The 19,454-nt window shown below is 38.0% G+C and overlaps 2 protein-coding genes across 3 annotated transcripts; one reads left to right on the top strand and one right to left on the bottom strand.

Annotated features, from left to right (window-relative positions):
* Positions 1-9,953: 9,953 nt before the first annotated feature.
* Positions 9,954-13,263, top strand: LOC104432573 (cation/H(+) antiporter 19). Its single transcript, XM_010045041.3, is given in 5 exon segments — positions 9,954-10,018; positions 10,297-10,404; positions 10,407-10,528; positions 10,859-11,860; positions 12,058-13,263. Coding segments are annotated over 4 exon segments (2,397 nt in total). The 5' UTR covers positions 9,954-10,018; positions 10,297-10,337.
* Positions 13,264-13,722: 459 nt separating this feature from the next.
* LOC104432572 (violaxanthin de-epoxidase, chloroplastic) lies at positions 13,723-17,506 on the bottom strand. Of its 2 annotated transcripts, XM_010045040.3 has the most exons (6): positions 17,345-17,506; positions 16,696-17,255; positions 16,464-16,624; positions 15,789-15,885; positions 15,056-15,447; positions 13,723-14,486 (listed from the first exon to the last, which is right to left on the bottom strand). In XM_010045040.3, exons 2-6 carry the CDS (start codon positions 16,984-16,986, stop codon positions 13,985-13,987), a joined length of 1,443 nt encoding a protein of 480 aa, XP_010043342.2. In that variant the 5' UTR covers positions 16,987-17,255; positions 17,345-17,506; the 3' UTR covers positions 13,723-13,984. The 2 variants fall into 2 exon arrangements, with proteins under 2 accessions (XP_010043342.2, XP_010043341.2); XM_010045039.3 differs by having other exon boundaries at positions 16,696-17,506.
* Positions 17,507-19,454: the final 1,948 nt, after the last annotated feature.

Genomic DNA, 19,454 nt, shown 5'->3' with positions numbered 1-19,454 from the left:
TTCTTTCACGAAAGTTACCTTGTGGAGTCGTTAATTTTGGTGTCTGGTCCGGACTTTGGCGTTACTGTAGGGAGTTGAACAGGTGAGTCCAAAAAGCAGAGCTTTCTTGATTGCGCAATTCGACGTTATCAAGGCAAAGTCCTTGAAGTTTCCTCCGCCGAGATGCCCCCAACGATTGCCGTACACGACAGTGCCTTTGATGCGATTGGTTGCGTCTCCGACCATTGGACAACGTGCGCATGATGCTTGACTTCGATAGACTGCTGAATTTTGGTACCATTTTGGTGATTTCAATGATTTGAGATCTCATTTCTTGATGATGCTCGATTTGGAATCTACCGGATCAACTAGAGCTTTCGATTGGAAAATCAATCCGCACTATTGACAACGGGTCGATTCACTCGGTATTTCATGTTTTGATAGATCATTTGAAGTTGAAGTCAATTAGTATATAAATGAGAAATGAGAGAAAGTAATTGTAGAGTTCGACTTTTTAGGAGTTTGAAAAAGCCATCGATTTTGTGGAATTTGTCTTTGAATCGATCTAGATTTTTACTTGACGATGGTGCTTTATGACGCAAGTGACAATATGCCTTAACAAACCGTGATAAGTGATGAAAAGTGGCAATGCGTGCAAGACATGCGGGAGCAAAACCATCTAGGGGAGCTTTGAATAATGCGGGAGCAAAACCATGGGAGCGAAACCATCTAGGTGGACGGATAACGAGGGAGCTTTGAATGATGTAATGTCCAACAGGTCAACGAAATTATTCAATTAATCCTAAACCAATTACGGATATTAATTCAGTCATAAACTATTCAATTTTATCAATTTAGTTCTAAATTTTTATGCGAAATTTCAAGATAGTCTTCCGGAAAAATTGACCACTATATCCTCTAATAGGTTTAGCCTTAAAAAAATGTCTTGTATAAAATGTCATCGGGTAAGAGAGGATTTTGATGGCCGTTGTTACGTACCCGTTGAATCAGATTCGGAACCCGTGTCTTCTAATTAATGAGCGATCAAATCTGTTGATATCATCTTTTATCATGACAATTACATTGAGCATTAGCCAGTGAGGAGCAGACAGAAACTTTTAGTCTTTTACATCATGAGCTATCGACGTAGTTTCTTTAAGGAAGCATGGGTATAGACATGATTAGTAAAAATCAAGACTTGCACAAAAATAGATATGACCTAAGATTTTATGTGTTGGACCAACCAAACAGACCATCATAGGATTGTCACCAGATTATTTTAATCTAATTATTTAGTGGGGAGAAAGAAACGTACCATGACTAAGACACAATCATGATAGATTAAGTAGAGATGGGAGTGATTATGTGGACGTACACGTTCACACTATCAAGCGCACATCCTTAAAATTTCCGAAGCCATGTCCAAAAGATCCTCTCGAAGAATATTTGTACTTTAATATTTGTAAAAGAATTTAAATCTCGATAGTTTCTAGACAAAAATATTTGGAACTTCTAGGCGACTTTGTATCCCTGGCCTTGACTAGCCCCATTGAAATTTGTTCATAAAAACATTATATTAAGTATTCTTAAATAAACTGTAGTTTAGCTGATTGATTGGGGATTGCAGAGTGAGGGAGAAAGGAGCGAAAATTAGGGGAAAAAAAAAAAAAGAACAAAGAAACAATAAATTTAGAGGGAGAATCACTCTCCATTATGTGTGCACGTATTAGATAAAGCTTGCGCAGGAATGAAACATGTAATGAGTGCACATGCGAGTTTTACCTAGCAATTTAATTTTCACGGTCAATTTAGGAAATCTCTAGTTCTTCTGAATATATTGGTAATAAAATCTTTGACTGATGTATAGAAAAGAATTCCAAAAGGTCTTAAACCTATTTTACGGTGGCTAATTTAATTTTAAACTTCTTAATTTTATCGATTTAGTCATAAACCTTTTGATGATTTACTAATACAATTATTTTAGCCAATTTTAGTCAGAAATCGCTGAAATAGTAGTTTAGGTAGCGCAATCCATCCTATGTGAATGACCATGGACGATTTTGTACTTTTTAAAAAAAATTCCAAATTTTTCTTTTCTCTTTTCCTTTTTCTTCAGGTGATGGCTTTGCGGCCCTCACCAAGGTCACAAGTGCTTGGGCCTTGCTTAGGGTTGGCGAGGTCGCTAGCCCTTGCCAAGGCTCCAACAGTCCTATCAACCCTTACCGGTTAAAAATGAAACATAAAAGAAGGAAAAAAAAAAGAAAAAAAGAACTACATTGGATTTTCGTGCAAAGTTTTAGAATTAGATTGATAAAATTGAAAAGTTTAGGATTGAATTGATATTTGTACAATAGGTTTACGACTGATGGAGTAATAATATTAGTGGGTAAAGCTTGTGCGAGGTTGAGCCACATGGCATGCAAACCTTCGATTTTTACCCACACACACACACATATTGATAATAAATTCCTAATTTATGTACAAGAAAGAATAGAGTTGTGCATATTTTGGTGATAAAATCCTAGCAAAATCTCTAATTATTATGCATGTTTTACCAATAAATCTCTAATTGATGTCTATTTTGGTGATAAACTCCTAGCAAATTAATTTTCATGGTCACTTTAGAATATATGTAACTCTTGTGCATATTTTGGCGATAAAATGTCTAATAAATTAACTAGAAATTAGAGGTGATCGGTTCTCGGTTCCCAAAATTAGGAATTGGGGACTAGACTAATTAGTCGTAGGATTCAGAATTAAACCAGACTGGTTTAGTTCGATCCAATGGAATCGATCACTTTTTTTTCTCCACTACTTGATGCCTTTTATTATGAAGAAATAAATAAATAAATAAAAAGCCCAGTCGCTTTTTTTTTTTTTTTTGAAGAGATAAAAATATATATGTAGTCGGTCTAGTCCAATTTCCCCTTAAAACTAGAAACTGACCGCTCGGACACCGATTTCACTTTTAGGAACTAGAAATCAAATTGATACTCTTGGGAACTAGATCGAACCAGCCAGTTCGGTTTGGTCCGAGAAGTTCTCGGTTCAGGCTATCCATTTTGTTCACTCCTACTAGAAATAATAGAGCAATGCTTATTTTTGTAATAGTTCTATCAAATCTCTTGCGTATATTTTGCTAATAAATCTCTAATTGATGTAAAGGAAATAATAGAGTTATGAAAGTTTTGGTAATATATAAAAATAATCATATATGGCAATCTATAAATTCTATTTAGACGAATGATCAAAGATCCATGGCAGGTAGTATTCTATTTTCTTTTCAAATACTCTTTTTCTGAATTTAAGTTGTATTGCACGATAATTCTTATTATTTAAAATGAGAACAAAATCCTAAAGCAAGGTTTTATTACAAGTTATTCTGATCATTATCAATAGGCATATGTAGTCAAGTCTATGTGATGGTGGACTTTCAAACTTGTAAACTAAATTTTCTACAAGTTGGATGTTGCATTGGCAGTAAACAGTTTTCATATTTAATGTTGAAAAACATGATTGAAAATTATAGGAGCATTGTTAGGTCAACTATCATTGTAAAAAATTACTTGTACTTTTAATTTTAGGAGTGACATATGTGTTTGGCGTCGGTTTTATAAATAAATTGCTCCACATATTGAATATCCAACAGTAAATGTCAAATATATTTTAAATTGGTGATGGACCTACTAAATGACCAAATTTATATTACTTCATAAGAGTATATTGTAAAATTATCTGGAAACTTTATCACATATATAGCATCGACCGTGTAATCTAGAAACTTATCAAAATATCAAACATAAGGATTTATTCATAGGTTTAATATACATGGCACATAAGCATTAAGGCAGGTAAGTATAACTAAATCCTAATTATAATTATTTCATCGATTTGCCATTGATGAGAGCAGATATATTAGTATAAATTGTAATCTCCAAAAGTCTCGAATTTTGTGTTGACTAATTGAATTTTTGAAGGATGAAAATTTCAATCGACCTTTCGAAAGACCATTAATTCCGCATTTCTAATCCCTATTGCATTTATTTCTAATAGATATATTCTCATTTGTTCATATGCATAATTCTCTAATGCAATTATGCATATCTCGGTTATAAACATATTTTAAAATAATCGCCATTATATAAATAGACTCTATTTGAAATACCCTTTTATTAAATGTTTACAAATAATTGTTCATGATGAGATGTTATAAGGGGAAACCTATCTCATGGTTGGCTCACATTTAACGGAAAAAACGTATTAAAATCTCAATCTCATATTGTGCTCATATTCGACAAATAAACAATATCTAACAAATGATGTAGGAAAGTTGTCCGTAATAACTTTTAATGACAAAAAGTAAAGGATTAATACCGTGAAAAACACCAAATTTGTATATAATACATATGTGATAAATGTACTCCAAATTAATTTTTTGACTACCAAATATCCAAACTAATATACTTTTGATAAATTCACCATAAATTGATACACTTGTGATAAATTTACTTTGCGTTAGTTTTCATTAAATTTTACTGTCAAATTATTAAGTAGGGTGACACATTAACAAATATACCAGTTTGGGATTTTACTCTCCATTTATCACGGTTGTACCACTCTTGTGATTTTTATGATATTAATCCAATTTAATGGATGGTATATTATATTACTAGTTTGGATTTTTTGGCAGTCAAATAAATTAATTTAAGATAATTTTTTCACAAGTGTACTAGCTGTGGATTTTTTGTGTTCACTTGGGGTAAATTTATCATTGGCGTGTTAATTTGGGATTTTTTGTGATCAAAAAATTAATTTGAGGTAAATTTATCACAAGTATACAAGTTTGGAGTTTTTTGTATTATTAACCCAAAAGAGAAAACCTCTAATCTCTCATTTTACTTTATTTTTGTACTTATGCATTTAGAGGGTCCCCTAAACAAAAAACGAGGGGGATTATGGCTTCATTTGTTTTGTGAAAAATAGAAAATTTTAATTTTTTTTAAAAATTATTATCCGTATCGCTTAAAATAATTAATCAATGAAAAATACATTAATTATCAACGATAATCTAAGTCTTAATATCTTCGTAGGCAATACAAATTTTTAATTCATTCTTTTTATAAGCGATATTAGTGAATATTTTTAGGAAATATTTTCCAAAACATTCATTTTCTGTAAAACAAACGGTAAATCCGAACATCCCGAGTTGCGCATCAACAAGGATGAAATCCATAATTTATTCGTAATAGAGATGGGTCATCATGACGAATTGATGAGTAAAGCAATTCGATCTTCTATATATAATGGGCATCCATCTTATATTTATTATTTTGTACTTAGCCAAACATATGATATCCTTGTCAATTGCTCATTTAGTAATTATACCTTTCTATTTTACGTATTTGCTTTGACACGTTCCTTCCTTCTTTTGTTGACATGTTCTTTTTTTTTTTTTGGTCGGCTTGTTGACATGTTCAAATGAATACTTTACTCCGCCACAGAATATTCCACGATCATTCGTATTTCCGTACTCTCTCCAATTAATTCTCCTTTGCTGTCCACGAAAATAATTGTTTGAAAAATCCATTAAAATAATTAGGTATCATTGAGTGCATTCATCTGGAGTCTCTTACGGTCCAATCATCTTTCATTAAATCGAAGTCAATGAATCTTAGCAAATCCTGATTGTCATTTTTTTTCTCCCAATTGTTTGTTTATGTTTCATCTTGAATCATCAAGTGACTAAAGTCAAGTCTCAATTAAATCCAATTGGTATGAGTGATACAAAGTTGGATATAATCTTGGAATTGAAGGTAGTTGACTTATATATATAAAAACCAACAAGATCAATCATCCATTTTTTAATAAAAGGAGTGAAGAACCTGGTCGGGTATTTGATTAAGATTCGTGTTTTGGATAGGATCATACGAAGCTTATTATAGCGCTCTTATCATAATAAAGTCCGGATCAGAAAATAGTGTTGTTGAGGCACGCGCTACCCAAGGGCATGACCGTGAAAGGCTTTCGTATAAAAAAAAGAAAAAGAAATAATCTATTTAGGGATTTGAACATTCGCGTAATTAAGTGGAATTATAGCGGACGGTTGTACACGCATTCACCCTGATTGATTGAATTTTTTTTTTTTTTTGGGTCGGTACCCTGATTGATATAAACGTGCAAATCGCTTAGATTGATTAATATGAAGTTATCCATTGCACTTGCTTGTTATTATGGCTCATCCTCAAACAAAAATAATTCAATTTAATCACATGTTATTAAGCCACATGTCTGTGTAATACGACGGCTAGACACTTTATTGTAAGTTGAATTTCACACAAATTGTTATTGCAATTCATCACATGTTTTTAAGCTACATTATGTAATATGATGGCTAGACACTTAATTTTAAGTTGATTTTCACATATGATAATGTCAATTTAATCACATGATTTTAAGTTAAATTCCTACGACGGCTAAACACTAAATTTTTAAGTTGATTTTGATAATGTCAATTTAATCACGTGGTTTTAAGTCAAATACCTATGCAATACACGGCTCGACACTTAATTGAAAGTTGTATTTATTGAGTGATTGTAAAAATGGAAGAAATCAAATGAATTGAGTCTTGTTAGAGTACTAATACCCTGGATGCGATCCTCGCGGACTTTTTAAAATTTAAAATCCAAAATTTTGATGCACATCAATAAAATTACCAACAAAAAAGAAACTCACAAAAGAGTACAACAATAACCAAGATAAAATTCAAACTTGAAAGAGGACTACATAATTTGACTCTAAATCGACACGACTTGATGTGTTTTAGTATTTTTTTCCCACAAATACTAAAGTATTGTCGATGGCAATTACACGTTATTGCCCAGGTTTAGGGGGAAAAAGCCAAAATATATGTACATATCAATCGAGAAAGCCCGTTTTAGGTGTAGCCTAGCTGTGGAATTGTGTTCGTTTGCTGGAGAATGGAAATCGGACCTATGTGGTGCGCCCTATTTGCACACACGGGTCGGATTCTTGACCTTTCTCGCTGCTCCGATTGGGTTTAAATTTATGAACAACGAGATAAGCACGATCACAAATTATTGTTCGACAAGTAGAGGCATGGCAAAGATAAGAACCTTATCATCGACAACGATTGACCAAAATACAAATACAAAGCCACGAACTCTTGCTGTACGTTCTTCTTGCTGGCCTTCACGCAAGACAGGATGTCGATGTTTAGGTTTCCATAGAACAGCGTAAGAGCCTCAGCGCAGATAAGCTAAAATACTGTTTTTTTCTTTTTGGTAAATGGCGACTTTCATGTCATAAAGGAAACGTCGCATAATCGATGACACTGGAACTACGTGGCCAGAGAGAGATTATCGGAGAATTCTTTGGTGCATCTGAATCTGAACGATGCAAGTCAAAACGGGAACTCTTGTCAACTCTTTGTAGGTATAGGCAGCCATTACCATACACAGACCTCACTTATCAATTATTAGGGTTATTTATTTGGGAAATACTGCGTTGACTATCATCCGTATTATGATATGATTGACATCCTTTCAAGTAGTCTATATTAATTGATTTTCATTTAACCGAATCTTTTCTTTTCTTAGTTTGAAAGCTTCAATGGAATCGGATCACCTTATCCTCTCTCTATCTCTCTCTTTCGTGGATCTGACGAATTGAACTGTTAATTGCAATGAATTTCACGTGATGAATTGAACTGTTAATTGCAATGAATTTCACGTGATGAATTGAACTATTAATTGCAATGAATTTCACGTGATCTAATATCCGTAATATTGCACTATCCATCAACTTGGCTTGATTACATATGACAATCCACTTTAGACACTTCTTCAAGAATATCAGTCAACAATTAGTGCAAATCGACTCATTCAATTGTCTTAAATGGGTTGATAAGGGGCATATCATTAATAGCACCAATATGATAAATAGTGTCTTTGACCCTTTAGGCGAGACGAAACAATTATACACATGAAACCCTTGTTTCATCCTTACTATTTAAAACACTAAAACCGATGTCATTAGTAATCTGTCTCCCGATTTAGATGCAAAACTAGAATGCAAAACCCTATAATAGATGATCAACTCGCTCCTGATCATGACCTGCATCTGTATGGCTTCAACTTGGGAAGGCACGTCTTAACACCAACCTCAGATTACACGACATTTCAAGAATAATTAGTGGTTCAGATTGAATAAAAAATAATCCGTTCATTGCATCATCAAATGTACATAAGAAAGTGATCTGTTTTGATGTAGTTTAATCAATTATTGGACGCAAAAACGGCGGGAAAAAGAAGTTTGACGTTCCTCTTTCCACCACTCGTCGGAAAATCTAAAAATTAATCGGGTGATTGCGAGTTGCCGTTTCCGGGCGGTGATGAAGGGCAATAATGCACATTATCCTAATTGTTACAGCATAGAACGAAGTAAGGCACGAGTATAAAAATCAGAGGTATACATGGCTTGGGCTAAGTCTGGCACTGAGAAAAGTCAAAGCAATTTGTACAGCTGATTGCGGAGAGAAAAGGAAGTTCCAACCGCATCTTTTGGTGATGGACAAGGATTAATTTGTTCTTGTAATAATTATGATATGCAAATCCTAGTTCTGACTGTTTTTATCATCTTCCACGCCCTGCAGTTGCATGACTAGGAAATAATAAGGTTGTCGCGGCTTGCGTGTGGCGCAGCCTTGCAGGCGGCTCAACTTCTTTTATTTTATTTTTAACATAATGAAATTCCATTTTTCTTTTGATTTCTTTTTTATTCGAAAGAAAAGAGACAAGAGAGAGCCTAAGATTATTCAGATTTCACACTAAATGAATATTCCTTTGCCCACGAAATAGAGAACAATATGATGATTGCTGGAAAAATTACCAAAACAGTCGTAAATTTATTTCACTTTTGCTAATTTAATTATAAATATTTTGATTGCATAAATTAAGTTATAATCTTTGCACGTTTTACCAATTAAATTCATCCACCCAATTTTGACTAAATTACTAATGTGGGCGCCGGTCATCTGATGTGGCACGGCTGGCACTAACTTGGATATTTTAAATAATATTCTGGAATTGTTTGATTTTTTTCTTTTTTCTTTCCTTGTCTTGACTTTTTTTTTTTTTTTTGGAGTGAAAGTCGTGACGCCCTTAGCAGATCTTGGCCAATCGATCCTCACCCAGTATTGGTGAATTTGGCTGGCTTTCAATCCAAAAAAAAAAAAAAAAGTAAAGAAAAGGGAAAAAAGAGAAAAAACATAAATCCAAAAAGAATATTAAAATATCAGTAAAAAATGTTCATGTCAGCTCTGCCCATCCATGTAGTATGCTCGGTATCTGCGTTAGTGATTTCTAATTAAAATTAGCTGAATTGACTCAATTTGTACAATTATAAAGTTTACGATTGAATTGGCAAAAATACAATATGATAAAAGACCTTTTCGGTAATCTTTCTGATGACAAGTCTTGTGCATTATTCTTCTAGTTTCTTTGCTAGTCGCCACATAAAGATTGAATTTATCTTGCACAAAGCCCTCCACGGGGAGATTTTGTCGTCCCATTGTGTTATCTTTGGTGTATATCATAAGCAAAGATCTTACTTAAGAGACGTAAAGATCTAGTGCATTACAAAGAAAAAAAAAGAGAGAGGCTTCTTTGGAAGCCGTAGTTGTGCGGAAGAGATTGATGAAGATAGGGACTTGTCCAGCGAAAAAAAGAGAGACCAGATAATCCATAGTTTTATGTGCAACTTCTCTTCCCCTTTTTCTTCAATTTTAGTACTTTGTCCACTGAGATATGGTGCATATAGACAATTATAAACAAGCTCTCATAAACTAACAAACCCTCTTTCGACCAAAAATAAAATAAAAATAACAAACCCTCTCTATATATAGAGGCCGGTTTGCTATACCGTCATCGCGCCCTTCCATTTCCTGAGATTTTCTCAACAATACTCCGAAGACAACTCTGCCTCTCTGATACCAAAAAGTTTCGTGCTCCGGTGTTGACAGGTGTTCTCTTCATTAGTCTCTCGCATCTTTCCCCTCTTTGTTCAAGATCCCTTTGGAAAAAGGAAAGTCCTGGTGGTATCTCTCCCCTCTCTCTCTCCCCCTCTCCCTCCTATGCTTCTGAAGAAACTCAAATTCTCTTCAGAAGTTGCACATCGTACGCTCGGGAACAGGAATGATGATAATAGGGGAGGCCCGAGGCTGATGGTGTCGTGAGGAGAGGAGTCTTTTTTTTTTTGTCTTTCTCCGTTTGCGTACTCGCATTGATTCTTGAATTTCAGATATCAGGATTGTCTTGGGGTTAAAAGTTTGTAAAATATCGATGGCGGGCAATGCGACGGTTTGTCCCAAGCCGATGAAGGCGACGTCGAACGGGTCTTTCCAGGGCGACAGCCCCTGGATTACGCGCTTCCTCTGGTCATCCTCCAAATATGCCTCGTCGTGGCTTTCACGAGGCTGCTTGCATTGATTCTCAGGCCTCTCAGACAGCCGAGGGTCATTGCGGAGATCATTGTGAGTTTCTTACCTATCATCATCGTTCCACGAAGAAAAGAGTGTTTATTTGGGAAATTCTAGGGGTTCGCATTTCTTGAACATTCATATCAATTCTGAAAAAATGGAGTGCCGTTTTATATGTTCTTTCCAAAATGATCCACCAATTTCCTAGAGAAATCACCCACGACCTAGCCAAGGTCCTGAGAGGCCTTTTGCTATAATATGAATGCACATGGCGATTAATCTAAGGGAGGTTGTTTCTAAAGTTTATGTGAATTCATTGTTGTCATCAAGTCTCACGTTAGAGAAACAGCAGACACTTGGTTGATGAGATTTTTATGTCTCCAGGGTGGAATCTTGCTGGGGCCTTCGGCATTAGGAAGAAGCGAGAAATTCCTGCACACAGTTTTCCCGGTACAAAGCATGACCGTCCTCGACACGCTCGCAAACATAGGCCTCCTCTACTTCTTGTTCTTGGTTGGCCTTGAGCTCGACATCAGTTCCATCAAGAGAACGGGCAAGAAAGCCCTAGCAATCGCATTAGCCGGCATCAGCCTCCCTTTCATCCTGGGAATTGGCACGTCGGTGGTACTCCGGTCCACGATCTCCAAAGGAGTGAGCCAAGGGCCGTTCCTCGTCTTCATGGGTGTGGCCCTATCCATCACAGCCTTTCCCGTCCTGGCACGCATACTCGCTGAGCTCAAGCTCCTAACCACTGACGTGGGTCGCATAGCCATGTCAGCAGCCGCAGTCAACGACGTGGCGGCATGGATCCTGCTTGCACTCGCCATAGCCCTCTCAGGCAGCAACACGTCCCCGCTGGTCTCCCTGTGGGTCCTGCTCTGTGGGGTTGCATTCGTGTTACTTGCGATCTTCGCCCTCAACCCGGCACTCGCTTGGATGGCACGCAGGTCACCCGAGGGTGAGCCCGTGAAGGAACTCTACATATGCATCACGCTGTCACTCGTGCTGGCCGCAGGCTTCGTGACCGACACCATCGGCATACATGCACTCTTCGGGGCTTTCGTGGTGGGCATTGTGATGCCTAAGGACGGGCCATTTGCCGGCGTCCTGATCGAGAAGATAGAGGACCTTGTATCGGGGCTCCTCCTGCCACTCTACTTTGTGTCAAGTGGATTGAAGACAAATGTCGCGACAATACAAGGAGCGCAGTCCTGGGGGTTGTTGGTGCTTGTCATTTTCACAGCTTGCTTTGGGAAAATTGTGGGGACATTGTCCGTGTCAATGCTGTGCAAGGTGCCATTTAAGGAAGCTCTCACTCTTGGGTTCCTGATGAACACCAAGGGTTTGGTGGAGCTCATTGTGCTCAACATTGGGAAGGATAGGAAGGTACATCATGCTCATCCATTTCTTGCTAAACACAAAATTTTACAACTAGCAAATTGTCGTGCTTTATATTTAGCCCTGACCTAAGAATATCAATCTGATAATTGCCAAACTTAGTCTGGGATAACAAAGGCATTTCAGGAAAACTAGTAGGAGTGACAGCAAACTGATTCCTTTTTTTTTTTTGCCCTTTATCCCAGGTGCTGAACGACCAGACATTTGCAGTCTTAGTTCTAATGGCCCTATTCACCACCTTCATCACAACCCCAGTAGTGACAGCTGTGTATAAACCGGCGAGGAGAGGAGTGCCGTACAAGCACCGGACGATCCGGCGAAAGGACCTTGACACTGAGCTCCGGCTGCTGGTCTGCTTCCACAGCACGCGCAACATACCTACCATGATCAACCTCATTGAGTCGTCCCGCGGGACTCGGAAGAGGGGCCGCCTCAGTGTCTACGCCATGCACCTCATGGAGCTCTCAGAGCGGTCCTCGGCCATTTCCATGGTGCACAAGGCGCGGAGGAATGGCCTTCCATTTTGGAACAAGGTCCGCGAGGACCAGGACCAGATGGTGATTGCGTTTGAGGCCTACCAGCAGCTCAGTTCCGTCACCGTGCGCCCCATGACCGCTATATCCCCTCTCAGCACCATCCATGAGGACATCTGCACAAGCGCGCACCAGAAACGGTCCGCGATGATATTGCTCCCATTCCACAAGCACCAGAGGTTGGATGGTGTGATGGAGTCACTCGGCCACTCATTCCAAGTTGTGAACCAGAGGGTCCTACGCTATGCGCCGTGCTCAGTTGGGATACTTGTGGACCGCGGCCTAGGAGGCACAACCCAAGTCTCCGCCAGTGATGTCTCGTACACAATTGTTGTGCCCTTTTTTGGAGGCCCTGATGATCGCGAGGCACTCACCTTTGGGGTTCGCATGGCAGAGCATCCTGGGATTGTGCTCAGTGTCGTGAAATTTGTTTTCCCTCCAGGAACTGCAGTTGCAGCACAAGAAAGTAGTGAAGATGATGACAGTCCCAACGATTTGTTAGACTTGACTACCGGCAAAAACGAGTCTATTACCTATGAGGAGAGGACTGTGGGAACTAAGGAAGACATTGTTGCTGCCTTAAAATCAATGAGCAGGTGCAATCTGTTCATAGTGGGAAGGACGCCTTCCACTGCGCCGGTATTGGTGGACCGGACGAGTGATTGTCCGGAATTGGGCCACGTCGGGGGCTACTTGGCCTCGTCAGGCTTTTCAACCACCGCATCGGTTCTGGTGGTTCAACAGTATAACCCGTTGGGGAGTCTTCACCCGCTGGTGGAGGAACAGACGAGCGCAGATGCCTCTGACGTGCCAGATACACCAATGGGACATTACTCCAGTGCCGTTAATATTGTCTGAAGTTCTGTCTCACACGTACTTGTGCATCATCGTCTTTAAACTCAACAAAGTCCCTTTCAATTCACACTTCTATCGAGTGAAACTATTAGGTCATCCTAGTCAAATAACAGATCTCCTCTATCCACTATTTCGAGGAGATTGTAAGGCCGTGCATTTCATGTTGCCATGCCTTTGACATGATTATGTGTACAAAACTGGAGCCGGTCGAGGCTTGATGAAATCTTTCGGGGACGGAAGACCGGAGGAAAGCGGTGGGAGATGTAAAATTTGTCCCCTGTAATGTAAGCGTGCGACTTCAAGGAGTAGAACATTGTGAGCACAAATGCTCACAAACACCAAGAAAGTTGGCACCATTGTAATAAAGAACATTATCAATCGGAAGGGATCATTTTCTCTAGTGACCATCTTGTCCAGTTCCTCAGAACCGACCAGGCCAGCTATGGCAGAAGAGGAGAGAGAGATAACAATATAACGTAGATTCTATATATCAACTCAAATCATCTCTCATAAAGATTTAAATGAATCGTCAAAAGATAAAAGAAGGCTGCTCACCAACGGGCTGGTTGAACCTAGTCCATGTTCAGCCTATTGGAGCACAGGTCTCGTATGTAAGAATAAACAGAGAAAAGTGGAAATGAAGTCGAAATTGCCAAAGACTTAATTTGAACAGCTGTACATCACAAATCAGAGCAACGATGATCTCCTGTCACATTTCCGAGAGCTACCTTAGCTTCCGAATCGGCAATGCTCGTCCAAAGAGCTTCTCAACTTCAGTCGCTTCCATCTTCAGCTCATTCAATACCTCCATTTCCTCTTGACTAAGGCGTCTCAAGAAGTTCTCCTCATCTTGTCTGAGCTCTCTAAACCCTTCAGTCAACCTCTGGAACAAAGTCATCTCGGTCTTTCCCACTTTTTGTACCTCATCTTCAATCTGCTCGACCTCCCTCACAATAGTCTTCTCACCTTCCTCCACTGTCTTCTCTATTCTCTCCACAAGAGGCGGCTCGGGGCCACAAGTATTATCGGTTCGGATGAAGTCTTTAAAGTCTCTTCCTACACTCTTCGCAGCTCTTTCGAGTTCTGGTACGATACTATCTGGCAAAACTGCGCTTCTCGTGTATACAACCGCTCCTCCGTACCCATCCCATGCATCATTCCTGCCCCGATAGTATACGAATACATAATCATCTGGCTTGTTTTCTGTCTTGGATGACAATATATACCTGCCAAGTTTGTAGCAATGAAGAAATTACTGAAAATTAAATTCGTCAATTTACCAAACCAAAGTAATAATTTTCGAGATGACATTATATATTAGATAAATAATCCACTTGATCATGAACGAGATCATTTTGGCCACATCTCTGACTGCTATCTCAGGAAGTTTTCCTCCATGTTACTGACTATCTAATCTTCAGTATGAGCTTTCCAGTATATCTTCACCCAATAATTTCAGTCCTAGCTTTGACACAACAAATTGAGTAACAAATTGAAAACTAAGTGAAAGCATTCAGCAGCGGATTTGTTTCATGCATTTGTGCATAATTTATAGTCTGTCAAATTTCCAAGGATTAAACCACGGAAACTCAATACTCCTATTTCTCCAGGATAAAAACTGAGTAACGTAATTCCCCACACATCACATACATGATAAGCCTTCTTTTGTTCGAGAACTTGAATAATACAAGATGAACATATGAAGTCATGGACAAGATTATAGTCATCAGAAGGAAATAAGTTGCATGAGAAACTGGTACTTAAGAGCGTTGAAGAAATTGCTGCAAGGAATTACCAGTCATCTTGATAATGGAGATATTCATTATCATGATTGTATAATATCCCGGGCTGTTCAGGGTCCTGTACAAATCTCTGTACAGCTGTTCGGGTGAAAAACCCACTATCTGGAGTACGTATCCTCCACGTCAGATTGCCCATGAGCTTGTTTGATTCCGTATGAAATTCATGCAATTGGCAATCGAAAGTGTCAAAGGTGGGATTTAAGCCACTAGAAATGAACCACTTCCCACTGAAATCTGTCATGTTGAAGCTCTTAACAAGAACTGCAGGATCAGGAACAGGAAATTCTCCAACATCAGATTTCCTAGGTACACACTTCTTCCTCGAAACTGCACATTCATTGAATTCATCCACAACACTATTTTCAAAAAGATCCCCACACTTGATCTGAAAAAGAAGAAGAGAAAGATAAAATTTCTGTCAGAAAAGTGAAACAACTATACTTGAAATCCTGCCTCGGTTATTTTCTTTTTAAGCCAAATATAGCGCACTCAATCCAATTTTAGCAGAAACAAAATATTTTAAACAGAGCATTAGCATTCTGTTCTTCCTCCTATGACATGAGAAGCAGCACAGAAAACTTGGAGAGGTAATGCAGCGAAAAGGGTTAACTAATAAATCAACTATGGAAGGTGGTGCCTAGGCTCTTGATCTGATGATTTATTTCTCTCTTACAGTAGTGTTCATGTACATAGATGTCTTTACAAAATGGTAATTTCAGAGCAAACCTGGCATTCAGTCTCGTCAGGCCGATTGTTGCACGTCTGGAGACAAGCAACATTCGCAGCACATGATGGATTTGCAACGCACTTGGCCAATTCTATCCTGCTCATTGAACCAGATCAATTAACTCAGGAGGATTATTCTCCATTTCTCTACCATCATATTTTATAGTCATTTCATTACCCTCTAGCCTACACATCTGCAATCAACTCAATAATATGCACCTCATGTTTCACCTACTAATATAGAAGATGAGCTACTGGTTTTGAAGGAAAACTGAGCTGAAAATTTGACACAAATAATTTTTCCAACTGATAAAGTGACTCTTGGCACAGCAGCCGAGAATCTGAGCAAGGCCAGATAACAGAATGACTTCAACTTTTTCACGAGCAAAGCTAACTAAGACAAACAAGCAATTTGCTATAAGCATGGAAATATAAATATGATATCATGATTCCTTCAGTCAATTATGCTAAACAGTTTCAAGACAGTTCTTATGACTTCTACTATTTTTGACCAAATGTCAATTGTCCAGTCATGTCACATGTAAAAAAAGGACACAGGTGTCAACCATGTGAAGTTCTATAAAGCTCAAGGGTTAAAGGATGTATTACATATGACACAACATAAAATGGACAGTGCCTAATTCAGCCACTCGAAAGATTAAAGGGAGGAAATACCTGCACTCTTTTAGCAAGCAAGCGCAGGTTTTGAGGGCATCAACTGCATCAGCAGAGGGAATTATCAAGAATGTGCAGGCAGCTAAAGCAGCTAGTTGGATGACACGTCGCTGACTCCATTCTCTCACTAGATGAAATATCTCCCGTGCACTCTCAGTTACCTTAGAAGAGACAAAACAATGTCATGTACCTCCATGAATGGAACAAGAGAAGAATTCAAGTCACCCACTACCTTAGGCACTCCTGAACAACTTCCACGCGACAAAGTAACTTCCTCTTTCCTTGGCAATGGAAAACCAAAACAACTTGATTCAGAGCGACAATGGCTCTCTAGAGAGCATTTTGTTGCCAATCGCCTCGTCGTCTTTATGCCCATCCACATCGTGGCTCGAGCTTTACCACGATAACACAGCAACTTCGCCATATGAGAACTTCTATTGGCCAAAATGGTGACCGCAATTGATGCGGCGCCAATGCTCTCGTCACGGAACAGACAGATGGAGCCCGCAGCCATGGACGCCATGGTCCGGATTTTTCTCCCCCTACTAAAAGCTGATTCCCCCCAGTGAAATTTAGCTTCTTTCACTGTGAATTAGTCTTGCACTCACGCCTCATCTCCCAAACAAACCGAAACAAGAGGGAAACAACTCCAACCCAGATGATTAAACAGTCAAATTCCCACCGTATTCAACTCAAAATCCAATCTTGGCTCAAACTCCGGACACGGGAGACGGAATCTCTTGACCAATAAACAAGAAACCGAATGCACAACAGCCCAGGAATCACTCCAACCTTCACCACCCATTCATGGTTTCCAATTCAAGAAGCTACTTCACCGAATGAACAGCTCAGCTAAAAAGAAGGGGGTAAAAAAAACTGACCTGGACGACAGGAAGGCAGGATTCGAGAATGGAGAGAGGCTCGCTTCTGCTCATCTCGAAGGAAAAAAAATTCGGTCTTTGCAAAAGAAGTGCAGGGAAAAAGGGCGCCAAGCTGTGTGGGGCTTGGAAGGGAGTGACGCTGGATAAGAAATTGTGTGGAAATAAGACATGTGACGTTGGTGCGAGTGATATCAATCCTTCCTTCTTTTCTTTTTCTCAATTTTTTTTTTTTTTTAAATTGTATTATCGATTTCCTCTGAAAAAAGCATTTTTTTTATTTTCTCCTGTAAATTATATGATATAAGTTAGAATCATTTTTAGTGTTTATTTAAATTTCTTTTCTTTTCTTTTCAATATCCGTGCATTGCCCGGCCTTGGCTTTCGAAAATACATATAAATATGTTTTTAAAGGATTTATCAATTAAGTTCGTTGTCGGGCTAAGAAATAAGTTACGCGATCTCGATTGGATGACCAACACACATAGTGGAATTCGATATTAAAGTTAACACAAAACACACGCGTGTCATATACTCGACTATGAATGCATAAGCGGATTGAATAATAACCTTATTTTAAAATAGGGAAAATTTCAAATAAAAACCTGAAATAAATCTATTTTCTCAAATAATGACCCAAAATAAACTTTCATCGTATATAAGGACCCGAAGTGGACCAATTATTTTAAATAAGGACTCGAAATGAATTTTGCATCAAATAAAGACCCGAAGTGATCAAATTAATCTCTATTGAAGACCTTAGTTCACCGCCGGACATTTTCCAGCAATTAAAATATGGGCAATTTTGTTAGAAATTTGTGATTGGAAAAAATGGGAAAATTCTAAATTAATTAAGTTTAAATTATTCATTTAGATGTTTACGTTTTCTTTTTTCTTCTCCCCCACTGCTCCTCAACCAAATCACTGCCTGGTCATCGTTGCGACTTGATTCTCGTCGCTCCTCACCTTGCTTGTCCGACGGAGAATTTGGGTCTCCACAAACAAACAAAGAAGCATATGGTTTTCTTTTTGTTTTTGAATTCGTGACTCAACCGGAGGAGAATTTGGGTCTTCAACTTTGCGGAGGATGAGTACAATGAATAGAGAGAACTTCGGTCTTTGACTTTGCAGAGAATGGGTACAAGGAACGGGGAGACCGTAGAAAACTCAGGGTTTTTTTGTTTCTGTTTTAGAATTTGTTAATTTTCCCTATATTTTTTTTTGAACAAAATTGTCCAAACTCTAGTCATCGGCAATGTCACATGCTATATATATATTATAGAAAGTAGAAATGAAGACTTGACGCACTATGGAAAATGATTTTGATCTCAAACATGTGAGAGATTGATGATATGCGATTAGAGTATCTTTCCATGTTATGTGAGCCGGGGGTATTTATAAAATATTTATCTAGTTTTCTTCGATTTACCTAATAGAAATTATAATTTTCTAAGAACAATGTCCGTAGAAACTAATTTTTTGTGAATGTTGAAAATATTTTCTATTAACTAATTTTTCTAAGAAATATGACCAATCATTTTTTAAAAAGTATTTTTCAAATCTTGAACTTTTCGTGAGATAACGGCTCCCAATAAAATTTTGTTATGCAAATTATCTTTTATGATCAGTAAATATATGATAATGTGTCTCAATTTTTGATGTTTTAGATTTTTTATTTTATCTTTGCGTCCAATAACAATGGTAACATTGCATTCTCAACACTAAATGCAGACACTAATTATGTTTTACTGTCAGATGCTAATGCTTTTTTTTTTTTTTTTTTTTTTTTAATGTATAGAATTTCACCAGCTCTGGAATTGACCCGATGGTAAAAGCAAAATTAAAAATATTGAGATTCGTGAAAAGCACAACCACTGGTCTATTATGTAAAAGTGATTTTCAACATTAAATGCAATTTATTTAGTGTCAACGGACAAACCGGCCGAAAATCAAAATAAGTCCATATCCTTCAACGAAAATAGTTTATGATGCAAAAGTCACTTTTTAGCATTCAATACTGTTTATTTAATGTCAGCACCTAAATTAGCAAAAAACCAAATTGTCCACGCTATTCAAAAGACGATTGTCTATAATTAATCTTTTGTATGTTTAT

The sequence above is a fragment of the Eucalyptus grandis genome, chromosome 6, assembly GCF_016545825.1.
Source record: "Eucalyptus grandis isolate ANBG69807.140 chromosome 6, ASM1654582v1, whole genome shotgun sequence".
NCBI classification, from domain to species: Eukaryota; Viridiplantae; Streptophyta; class Magnoliopsida; order Myrtales; family Myrtaceae; genus Eucalyptus; species Eucalyptus grandis.
This window is presented reverse-complemented; position numbering and strand designations above follow the sequence as displayed.